We start from the raw sequence: 12,477 nt of genomic DNA, 5'->3' as shown, positions 1-12,477 counted from the left end.
TAATTACCTCCTTCCCCCCCACATTAAAAAGTCAATTTCTCCAACAGACGAAGCACAGGGTTTACTAAAAACTTCCCAAAAAAATGAATTGAACGGACGGCTGCTGGTTAGCAGCCGTTCCCCAAGATGGCTCCTCCTCCTAGTTAGATGTGGCCCTTGTGGCTAAACGGATCAGGGGGTATGGAGAGAAGGCAGGCACAGGATACTGAGTTGGATGATCAGCCATGATCATATTGAATGGCGGTGCAGGCTCGAAGTGGCAGATGGAATATGGTGTAACAAAGTGTGGAGTCATATATTTTGGTAGTAGGAATAAAGGCATAGACTATTTTATAAATGGGGTGAGAATCCAGAAATCGGAGGTGCAAAGGGACTTGGGAGTGCTGGTGCAGGATTCCCAAAACGTTATTCTGCAAGTTGAATCGGTGGCAAAGAAAGCAAACTTGTATACAAAAACAGGGATGTAATGTTGAGGCTCTATAACGCTCTGGTAAGGTCACATTTGGAATCTTGTGAGCATATGTGAGGAAGGATGTGCTGTCTCTGGAGAGGGTCCAGAGGAGGTTTACAAGAAATATCCCAAAAATGAATAGGTTGACCTATGATTAGTGTTTGTCGGCACTGGGCCTGTATTCGCTGGAACTTAGAAGAATGAGGGGGGATCTCATTTAAAGCTCTAGAATAGTGAAAGGCTTGGATAGAGTGGATGTGGAGAGGATGTTTCCACTAGTGGGAGAGTCTAGGACTAGAGGCCATAGCCTCAGAATTAAAGGAAGTTATTTTAAGAAGGAGATGAGGAGAAACATTTTTAGTCAGAGGGTGGTGAATCTGTGGAATTATTTGCCATAGAAGGCTATGGAGGCCAAGTCAGTGGATATTTTTAAGGAAGAGATAGATAGATTCTTAATTAGTACGTGTGTCCAAGGTTATGGGGAGAAGGCAGGAGAATGGAGTTAGGAGGGAGAGTTGGATCAGCCATGATTGAATGGCAAAGTAGACTTGATGGGCCGAATGTCTTAATTCTATTTCTTATCACATTGCTCTTCATCAAGGAAGATGATATTTCAGAAGTCTTATCAAAGGAACATGTAGTAAAGACAGCTGTGTAGGAAGGAAGTGCAGATGTTGGTTTATACCAAAGATGGACACAAGATGCTGGAGTAATTCAGCGGGTCAAGCAGCATTTCTGGAGAAAAGGAATAGGTGACGTTTCAGGGCGAGACCCTTCTTCAGACTGAGAGTCAGGGAAGAGGGAACCGAGAGATACGAAAAGGTACATTGAACAAATTAATGAAAGACATGCAAAAAGACAGTTCAAAGCGAGCAACAATGGTCAAGAAAAGATTGCTGATGGGCTAAAAATTGCAGGCGCTCTTGTGTCCAGGAATTCAGATGTCCCACAGGTGTCTGGTCGGATCTTGGGAAAGGCGTTCCTAATGGATCGTTCACAGCTTTAGTCTCCTCAGCTAAGCATGGGTCTACTGTCCTGAGGAGTGCAAACAGGATTCACCAGACTGGACCCAGGGTGGTGGGTTTGCCTCATGAGGAGTGATTTTGTAGACAGAGTTTAAGAGAAGGAGGTGATCTCACTAAATCTGGAAACAATTTCTTCTGAGACTTGGTGTTGATGTTGGGAGGATGTTTCTCTGGGGGAGTTGTCTGAATCCAGGGGTCAAAGTAAGGAGGCTGAGATTTTGGGCTGAGGTGAAGCATCTCCTCACCAGGCATGCAATGCTTTTCTCACAGAGGGTAGTCGATATATAGATCAAGCTTCAAAGGAAGTGGCAGGTACAATAACAACTCGGGCTGACACATGGATAGGAAAGGTTTAAAGCGATATGGGCCAAATATTGTCAAATGGTTCAATAGTTTCTTTATTATCACGTGTACCAGGTACAGTGAAATACATTTTTTGCATACAGCTCACCACGACTATCCCCGTACATAAGCACAATCCCCCGGTCAGTACAGAATGTACAGAACAGCCCACTGAGTCCATATGCTTGAGGCATAATTTCTGCTCCATTTTACAGTCCCAGCTGCAGTTGGCCACAAAGGCCTGTTGCAGCCGTTGCCTCCATCCGGTCATCCCATGATCTGTCGTTCCTCTTCACGCCTGGCCCTCTGCAATCCTTGTTCCCCGGGACAAATGGGACAGGCTTAGATGGGGCAACTTGGCCAGCATTGACCTGTTGAGCCGAAGGGTCTGCTTCCATACTCAATTTCTCTTGTTACTATTAAAGGCAAATCAGATCCAAGTGATTTAGCTTTTTGCTATTAGAATGCAGTGGGTTACATCACCAAAATGTGGTTGATGTGGTATGTGAGGACATCCAAAAGACATTTGATATGATGCTACATAATATGTCTTCAGAATTAAAGACCTTAAAATAAAATGTCATAGGAGATAGACACAAAATGCTGGAGTAACTCAATGGGTTAGTCAGAAGCTCTGGAGAAAAGAAATAAGTGACATTTCGGGTCGGAATCCTTCTTCAGACTGAAAGATAGAGAAGGCCAGAATAAAACAGGGCCGGCAACAGATGACCTCAGGAAGGGTGGAGTCCACAATAGTCCATTGTTGGCAGGGGAAGATGTGCTAACGACGGGGATACAAGGATGCGAACAGTGGAACTAGTAGGTCGATTATGGTGGGGGAAGGGAGGGAGAGAGAGGGGGTCATAGGGAGCATGGATGGAAAATTGGCCAAACCATAGTAGGTCAAAATAAATAATAAACATTGTTTTCCGACTGATGGGAAGTGGTGAATAAAATTCCCCAGTGGTTGAAACTAGACCCAGAGCTGTTAACATGTATTAATGACAGACTTGGTATACAGCACATAATTCCAAATCTGCAAATGACACAAAACTGTGATGAGGATGGTAATGGATTGCAGGAAAATATAGGTGGGTCTGTGGATTAAATGGATTGTGCCAGATAAAATATAACAAAGAGAAATATAAAATGTTAAGGGCCTGTCCCACTTGGGCCGTCATTTACACGACAGGCCGGTAGTGACTGACGCGCGGTTGTTACGTGTGTCATCATGCGTCCGCACAGCCGTCTGGAGCGTGTGACGTCATTTGAAGATAGACACAAAATGCAGGAGTAACTCAGCGGGAACGGCATCATCTCTGGAGAGAAGGAATGGATGATGTTTCGGGTCGAGACTCTTCTGCAGTCTGCATTTTGTGTCTATCGCCAATTGTGGCTTAACCATTCTTTTATAATGCGGTACCATTCATATTCTTCTTTTACATTGTATGCCCCAGCGAATGAAAGCATGTGTCCTATATGCATATTCACCAAATTATGAACCTGTGCTGCCATCTTCAGGGAGCCTGAACACCAATTATTGGCATTGGTTTAATATTGTCATGTGTACCAACACACAATGGAAAGCTTTGTGTGCTCCGAGTCAATTCCTACGGATCTTCCGATAGTGGAAGGAGAAAAATACAAGATTGCAGAATATAATCAGTACATCAGTCTATGAAAGTAAGCATGCAGGTACAGCAGGCAGTGAAGAAAGCGAATGGCATGTTGGCCTATATAACAAGAGGAATCAAATATAGGATCAAAGAGGTCCTTCTGTAGTTGTACAGAGCCCTAGTGAGACCACACCTGCAGTATTGTGTGCAGTTTTGCACCCCTAATTTGAGGAAGGACATTCTTGCTATTGAGGGAGTGCAGCGTAGGTTTACAAGGTTAATTCCTGGGATGGCGGGACTGTCATATGATGAGAGAATGGAGCAGCTGGGCTTGTACACTCTGGAGTTTAGAAGGATGAGAGGGTATCTCATTGAAACATATAAGATTGTTAAGGGTTTGGACACGCTAGAGGCAGGAAACATGTTCCCGATGTTGGGGGATTCCGGAACCAGGGGCCACTGTTTAAGAATAAGGAGTAAGCCATTTAGAACGGAGACGAGGAATCTCTTTTTCTCACAGAGAGTGGTGAGTCTCTGGAATTTTCCGTGGAGGCTGGTTCTCTGGATGCTTTCAAGAGAGAGCTAGATAGGGCTCTAAAAATAGCAGTCAGGGGATATGGGAGAAGGCAGGAACGGGGTACTGATTGGGGATGATCAGCCATGATCACATTGAATGGTGGTGCTGGCTCAAAGGGCCGAATGGCCTACTCCTGCACCTATTGTCTATTGTCTATAATCTTATAGTTAGAGAAAATGCAGATTAAAATAAATGCAAGGGCCACAATGAGACCAGGAAATGACGACTACACCCTTAGCTTAGGAGAGGACTGTTCAGTGGGGTATGAGCTGCTCCAGAATCTGGTGGTACATCCTTTCAAACTTTCAACCGGCGAGGCAGTGGAGGACCGAGTGGGGGGAGGGTGTGTGAGGGGTGTGCTTTTTGAAATTTGATGTATTAAAATCATGTTTTAGTGCATTGTAGAAGTATGATTTCAATGTTTTTTGCTTAAAGTATTTTTAAGTGGTAACATTTTGAGGTGTAACTTTTTCCACACACAGGATGGTGGGTGTATGGAACAAGCTGCCAGAGGAGGTAGTTGAGCCAGGGACTATCCCAACATTTAAGAAACAGTTAGACTGATACATGGATAGGACAGGTTTGGAGAGATATGGACCAAAAGCAGGTAGTGTAGCTGGGACATGTTGGCGGGTGTGGGGCCTGTTTTCACACTGTATCACTCTATGACTACATTATATCTCCACCATGGATGAATGCTTCAAAATCAAGTGGTCGAGTTTTATTGCCATTTATTCAAGCACAGAAACATAGAAAACAGGTGCAGGAATAGGCCATTCGGCCCTTCGAGCCAGCACTGCCATTCAATATGATCATGGCTGTTCATCTAAAACCAGTACCTCTTTCCTGTTTTTTCCCCATAACCCTTGATTTCGCTAGCCCCAAGAGCTAAATGTAACTTTCTCTTGAAAACATCCAGTGAATTGGCCTCCACTGCCTTCTGTGGCAGAGAATTCCACAGATTCACGACTCTCTGGGTGAAGAAAATTTGTCCTCATCTCAGTCCTAACTGGCCTACTCTTTATTCTTATACTGTGACCCCTGGTTCTGAACTCCCCCAACATCGGGAACATTTTTCCTGCAGTTACAGTAAGTGAAAATCTAGCAGGCAAGCAGGATGCTTTCTCCAACCACCCCCATTTGAAGGTCACTATCTTCCACCGCTTCTACCCAGTGCTTGGTACTTACTTCCAGCAGCCACTGGTTGTCCTCCAGGATGCACCGGGCCGTAGCCTGATCCATGCCGGTCACCTGGGTGAATTCGGCACAGAGACTCTCATGGCAGTGGTGCAATGCTTCTGACGGCTCGGGACTCTTGCACTGAGGCTGCTCCATGGCCGGAGCTGCAGCGAGCGACTCGCCAGCCCGACAAACACTCGCCAGCCCCGGCTCCCCGTCCGCATCTGTCCCCGCCGCTACTTCTGCTTCCATCCCTCCCTCAGCCCCGGCTCTCCAACACCCGCGGCCCATGCATTTGATATTAATTTTTAAATTCTCATTGATCACAGAATTTCTCACGACAGAGCGTGAGAATTTGTGATCAGCGTGAGAGGGTGAGTATTTGGCCAAATGCGTGAGTCTCACGCTCAATGTTCTCTCAAAGTGCATCACGATGGAGTTCCATCAGCCTTTGCTCTGCCCATTGACTATCATTATCAAACTCAAAAACATCGTCAATTTATATGTTATCTGGGAAATGTATTAATCTAATTTACTACAATCTATTCTAAGTCATTAATGTATAAAGTAAATAGCAAGGGCAGTAACACTGATCATGTGGCACACCATTGGTCACAGGCTTCCAATCACAATACAAAATCATCAATCATCACCAAATCAATTTTGGGTCCAATTTGTTCTGAATCCAGTGGGCTAACCCTTTGAACCACATTAAATCTTGTCAAAGGCCTACATCTCCCATTGCTTCTCTCCAGAAATGCTGCCCGTCCCACCGAGTTACTCCAGCATTTTGTGTCTATCTTCGATGTAAACTAGCATCTGTAGTTCCTTCCTACACATTACATTTCTTCAGACTGATGCTGCCTGACCTGCAGTATTTTCTGTTTTAGCCTCACATGGAGGAGTATGGTTGATTATTATTGTCTCCCACATCAGACCGAGATAAAGCCTAGCATTTATCTACCTTTAAGCCCGCCAAGACATCTAATACCACTTCTTTTAAAGATAACTAATGATTTTAATGATAATAATGTTCAATCATTGTCCCCTTCCCTGAATTCTTCAACTAATCAGTCTGAAGAAGTCACACAAAATTGCTGGGGAAACTCAGCGGGTGCAGCAGCATCTATGGAGCGAAGGAAATAGGCGACGTTTCGGGCCGAAACCCTTCTTCAGTCATCTGGCCACCTCCCTACACCTATGCTGCTTAGTTTACAATTCCTAACTCATCTTCCAACATGTAGCAAGAGTATGTAGCAACATGTAGCAAGAGTATCTCAGATGCCCACGTGGCCGTGACCCGAGGTCAGGATCGAACCCGCGTCCACGGCTCGTCAAGTTGCCGTTGGCCACCGCACCACGTCACCACGCGATCACGTGACCCACGCCCCAGCGTCGCGCTCTGTGACGCCCACGTCCATTCCGACCGTGTCGCGCATGCGCAGGGTCAGGGGTGATAGCGTCACTTCAACATGGCGGCGCCCACGAAGAAGAAGAAGAAGCGGGGCTCGTCCCCGGAGGAGAGCGGATCTGAGTCGGCGGACGAGGAATGGGTGGGTCCTCTCCCCTCCCAGGCCCTTCATGTAAAGAAAAGGAAAGGTAATGAGCAGGTCTGCGGCGGTCTGGACTTCTGCACGATCCGCCTTCTGTCGAAGCGTTTCCCTACGACTGTGTGGAAATGTGAGGACAGGAAATGCCTGCAGCTTCGAAAAACATTTGTGATAAACGATCGTCTGTTTTATTTATGATAGCTGAGGATCGATTTTGTTTAAGGGGACTCGGTGGGATTAGTCAACTGTTCATTTCACCGCCTCCGTGGGTCTTTTGCACCCAGCTGTGGCTTCGGTGCAGGGCTGGGAGTGGGGCTGTTGTGGGATCTCGTTGTTTATTACCGAGGTAGGATCCGTTCACTACGTTTAACAGTGGATGAGAGTAAAGAACGTAAGGGTACTTGGAGATATAGAGTCTGCAGATGCTGGAATCTTGGCCAAAACAACCTGTTGCGAGGAACTCGTCAGGTAGCATCTGTGTAGGGAGATGGACTGATGACATTAAAGGGGTTGTCCCACTGCGGGGACCAAATCTGCGAGTTTAGAAGAGTTTGCCTGCTTCTTCTTCTTCTTCTTTGGAGTTTTATGGCAGCCGGCATCCACAATGTTGCATTGCTGCCACCTTCTGGCTTCACTCCACAGTCCTCATGTCTTTACATTATATCCTTTTTATAAGGCCAGAGGCCCTCAAGAACTTAAACCACACCTTTACTCCTTTTCCTTCCCCTCCATACTCTAGAATGTTCTTTTCTGATATATCTGTCATTCCAATTTTCTTAATTTCACTGATCAAAACTCTTCTTTCTGTTTCATATCTTCTACATGCAACTAGAGCATGCTGAACTGTTTCCGGCTGATGGCATTCCTCACACATCCCAGTAGGGTGTTTTCCCAACATTTTTAATGTGCTGTTCAGGTGAGTGTGTCCTATCCTCAATCTTGCTAATACTACCTGTTCTCTCCTGTTCCCCCCTCTTCTTGCTGTAATGCCCACTCTGTTTTATAGCGAATAGAGGTATCTCCCCTTTGTCTCCTGTTCCCAGTATTGTTGCCATTCCTGATTTATTTTCTTCCACACAATGTGTCTTCCTTCAGATTTGGATAATTGTAGGTTTACCTCTATGTTCTCTTTTTTAACGGCCTCTTTTGCTAATTTATCCACTTTTTCATTTCCTAGCACACCAATGTGTGCTGGGACCCACAACAAAGTCACGTCACTGCCCTTCCTTGTTACTTGGCTTAATAGTAGTAGAATTTCATACACTAGGTCAGGCCGCCTATGGGATGCACCAGACCCAATACTCTGGATTGCAGACAATGAGTCGCTACATATTAATACTTTGCATGGTTGCACCTGTTCTATCCACCGAACTGCCATCAAAATAGCGTACAGTTCCACTGTATATACTGCCAAATAGTTATTTGTTCTTTTGCAAATCTCAACATTCATCCCTTGCACTATCACAGCTGCCCCTGTTGTTTCAGCTACTGGGTCCTTTGATCCATCTGTGAAAATTAAGAGGTGTTCCCTGTATCTATTATATATATGGTTATGGTATTCTGTTTTTAGGTCTGAATTTTTTTCCCTCCTTTTTGCCTCCCATATCTCCAGATCAACTTTTGGGATGTTTAGTAACCATATTGGAACAGATGGCCACAATACTGCAGAGCAGAACTCTTTGTCCTCTACTTCCATGTCCCTTGCCACACCTCCTCCAACCCAGCCGAAGCTTCCAGACTGAGCCACCCCTCTCTCCCAGCACTCCTGTACTACCTGTTTTGTTGGGTGGTTCTCTCCATGACCCTTAAGGCTTAGCCAGTAATTAGCCATTAGTTGTCTGCGGCGCAGTCTCAACGGCATCTCCCCAGTTTCCACCTGTAGTGCACATACAGGTGACGTCCGCACACCTCCTATACAGATTCTTAGAGCTTGTCCAACTTTGTCCAACTCGGACAACACTGACTTAGATGCTGATCCATAAGCTATACTGCCATACTCTAGTCTGGATCTGATCAGTGATACATAGATATGTTTAAGAGATAATATATCTGCTCCCCACTCTAAACCTGCTAAGCATCTCATTACATTGATGGCTTTTTTGATTTTCCAATCATTTTTGTAATGTGGACCCTCCATGTTAATCTGGAGTCAAAATGGACTCCCAGGAAACGGAAATCTTTTACTCTTTCCAAATTGTTGCCGTATAGTTTTAACTGGACATCCTCTTTAATTTTCTTCCTTGTGAAAACCATTGTCTTTGTCTTCTCTATAGAGAATTTAAAACCCCATTTCACTCCCCACTCTTCCACCTGGGCTATCCCTTGCTGCATTTTTTCCACGATAAAATCTATATTCTTCCCCATTCTCTATAGGCTGCCATCATCTGCAAAGAGCGATCGCCCCGTCTCTGGTTGAATGTTTGCAAATATATCATTGATCATGATTGAGAATAGGATCGGGCTTATCGCACTTCCCTGGGGAGTTCCATTCTTGACTACACATTTACTAGAGATGTCTAACCCTATTTTAACTTGGATACTTCTACCATTAAGAAAATCCATTATCCAGTTAAAAATATTTCCTCCTACTCCCATTAAATGCAGCTTTATTAGAAGACCTTCTCTCCACAACATATCATAAGCCTTCTCTACATCAAAAAATACGGTAACTACAGATTCTTTTTTAACTTGTGCTTTCCTTATATCATCTTCCAAGCACAGAACTGGATCATTAGTACCTCTCCCTTTTCTAAAGCCACTCTGATAATTAGCCACTATACCGTTTTCTTCCATTAGATGCCTTGATCTTTCATTTACCATTCTTTCCATCAGTTTACACATGTGTGCTGTTAAAGCTATAGGTCTATAATTTACTGGATTACTTGCATCTTTCCCTGGTTTCCAAATAGGCACAATGATTGCTTCCTTCCACCTCTCCGGTATTCGCCCTTCTTCCCACACCTTGTTATATAGTGCAAGTATCTTTTGGAGTCCCTCCTCACTTAGATGCTTTATCATTATGTAACAAATATCATCCTTCCCTGGGGCTGAGTTCTTACACTTGGCCAGAGCTCTCTTTAGCTCCCCCAAATTAAATGGAATATTGTACTTATCCTCTGTGATACCTTTCCTTTGTAAGGCCTCAACATTTTCCTCTCTTGTTCTTTCCCTACCGCTTCTTCCTTCATCTGATAAGTTGCGGGAGCTGTTAACCATACTAAAAGTTTTAACCATTAGTTCTGCTTTGTCTTTATTTGAGACTACAGTTTGATCTCCATTTGTTAAGATAGGATAACTCCACTCCCTTTTATCACCTTCCATTTTTTTAATCATCCCCCATATCTCCCCTACCTGTGGTACACAAAATTGCTGGGGAAACTCAGCGGGTGCAGCAGCATCTATGGAGCGAAGGAAATAGGCGACGTTTCGGGCCGAAACCCTTCTTCAGACTGATGGGGGGTGGGGAAAGAAAGAAGGACAAAGGGAGGAGGAGGAGGAGCCCGAGGGCGGGCGGATGGGAGGGTGGGAGGAGACAGCTAGAGGGTGAAGGAAGGGGAGGAGACAGCACGGGCTAGCCAAATTGGGAGAATTCAATGTTGATGCCATAAGGTCGCAAGGACCCCAGACGGAATATGAGGTGCTGTTCCTCCAATTTCCGCTGTTGCTCACTCTGGCAATGGAGGAGACCCAGGATAGAGAGGTCGGATTGGGAATGGGAGGGGGAGTTGAAGTGCTGAGCCACCGGGAGGTCAGGTAGGTTATTGCGGACTGAGCGGAGGTGTTCGGCGAAACGGTCGCCCAACCTTATGGCATCAACATTGAATTCTCCCAATTTGGCTAGCCCGTGCTGTCTCCTCCCCTTCCTTCACCCTCTAGCTGTCTCCTCCCACCCTCCCATCCGCCCGCCCTCGGGCTCCTCCTCCTCCTCCCTTTGTCCTTCTTTCTTTCCCCACCCCCCATCAGTCTGAAGAAGGGTTTCGGCCCGAAACGTCGCCTATTTCCTTCGCTCCATAGATGCTGCTGCACCCGCTGAGTTTCCCCAGCAATTTTGTGTACCTTCGATATTCCAGCATCTGCAGTTCCCTTTTGAACACTCTCCCCTACCTGTGTTGTGTTTCCAATTGAATCACAATACTTCCTCCAATATGCTCTTTTTGTTTGTCTTATAGTCCTCCTTACAATTGCCTGAGCCTGTTTGTAATTAATCATGTGTTGGTAGTTATGAGTTCTTTTTAATAATCTGAATGCTCTGTTTCTATTCACCACCGCCTCTTTACATTTATTGTCCCACCATGGCACAGCTTTCCTTTTTGATCTTCCTTTACTTTTAGGTATGGAAACTAATGCTGCTCTTTTGATACCTTCTGACAATTTATTCTCAAAGTTTTCTATATCTGTCTCTTCTTGTATCGGTTTTACATATCTATCACTTTCCTCCTTAAATTTCTCCCAATTAGCCTTTCCAAACACCCATCGTCCACTTCTGTTTTCTTTACTCATAGTTAAAGTAATATTTATTTTGCATAACACAGGATGATGATCACTTCCTATGGTACCCTTTTCATATACTTCCCAGTTACATTTAGCAGCAATCCTATTAGAAACAAGTGTAAGGTCCAACACAGACTCCTTCCCTGTCCTAACATCTACCCTGGTCTTCTTTCCATCATTTAGACATACTAGATTACCATCATTTAATAATTCCTCAATTACCTGTCCATTATTATCTGACTTTCCACTGCCCCATAATGTATTATGTACGTTAACCCCACACCAAATAACATTAGATTTGCTCTGGCCTTCTACTTCCTGTAACTTATTGACCTCTAATCGCTTACATGGATTATAGTAATTTATTACCACTATTTTCCTCCTCTCAGACCACACTTCTATTACCACATATTCCTGTTCCTGCCCAATTCCTAATACCTTGTATGGTATTCCTTTTTTTAATGAAAGTGGCACAACCCCCTCCTCCCCCATTTCCCCTATCACATCTCACTGCAACATAATCATATAGAACAAAATCTAAACTTGGTTTCAACCATGTTTCCTGGATACATACGACACCTGGTTTTTCCTTCCTACTGTCTATGAATTGCTTAAAGTCTTGCCCATTGGCTAACAAGCGTCTTGCATTCCATTGTAGGATTAACATTAATATTATTAACCCACACATGTTGACTCTTGGCTCGCCTGGATACTGAGACCATCATGTATTTCCTCCCACTTCAATCCTGCCATGCCCAAGTGGTGGACTGCAGCCGTTACAATGATTTGGATCCTTTCTGTTTTGGATTTTACTTCTGCTGTCGCATTTATTACTCCTGCTATAAATATAACCAGGTTTTTCTTTTCTTTCCATACACTCTTTTCTTTTTCTTTTATTGTTTCCATTATGCCCATATCTTGCTCCCTCCTGATCCTTCTTTCATTCATCTGTTTTGTAGGGTCAGCCCTTTTTGCTGCCTCTGCATAGGAGACCTTTTCCTTCACTCTTATGTTTTGTACTTCAGCTTCACGTTTCATCACCTCACAGCCCCAGTAAGCCACACTATGCTCTCCTCCACAACTACAGCACTTTGGTTTGACCCCCTCTCCACACTGACCATATTCATGGTCCCCACTACACCTTGCGCATTTCCTCGCCCCCTTGCACATTTTAGCTATATGCCCAAATTTCTGATATTTGAAGCACCTCATTGGTTTGGGTATGTACTCTCTTACACTATAGCGC

The 12,477-nt window shown here is 44.6% G+C and overlaps 1 protein-coding gene across 2 annotated transcripts in view; it reads left to right on the top strand.

Moving 5' to 3' along the window:
- Positions 1-6,629: 6,629 nt before the first annotated feature.
- Positions 6,630-12,477, top strand: part of ppwd1 (peptidylprolyl isomerase domain and WD repeat containing 1) — a 35,684-nt gene continuing 29,836 nt past the window's right edge. For both annotated transcript variants that reach the window (XM_033029857.1, XM_033029865.1), the window contains exon 1: positions 6,630-6,789. In XM_033029857.1, coding sequence (XP_032885748.1) covers positions 6,663-6,789 — 127 coding nt within the window. In that variant the 5' untranslated portion in view covers positions 6,630-6,662. The remainder of the gene's footprint in view (positions 6,790-12,477) is intronic.

The sequence above is a fragment of the Amblyraja radiata genome, chromosome 1 (assembly GCF_010909765.2).
Source record: "Amblyraja radiata isolate CabotCenter1 chromosome 1, sAmbRad1.1.pri, whole genome shotgun sequence".
NCBI classification, from domain to species: Eukaryota; Metazoa; Chordata; class Chondrichthyes; order Rajiformes; family Rajidae; genus Amblyraja; species Amblyraja radiata.
This window is presented reverse-complemented; position numbering and strand designations above follow the sequence as displayed.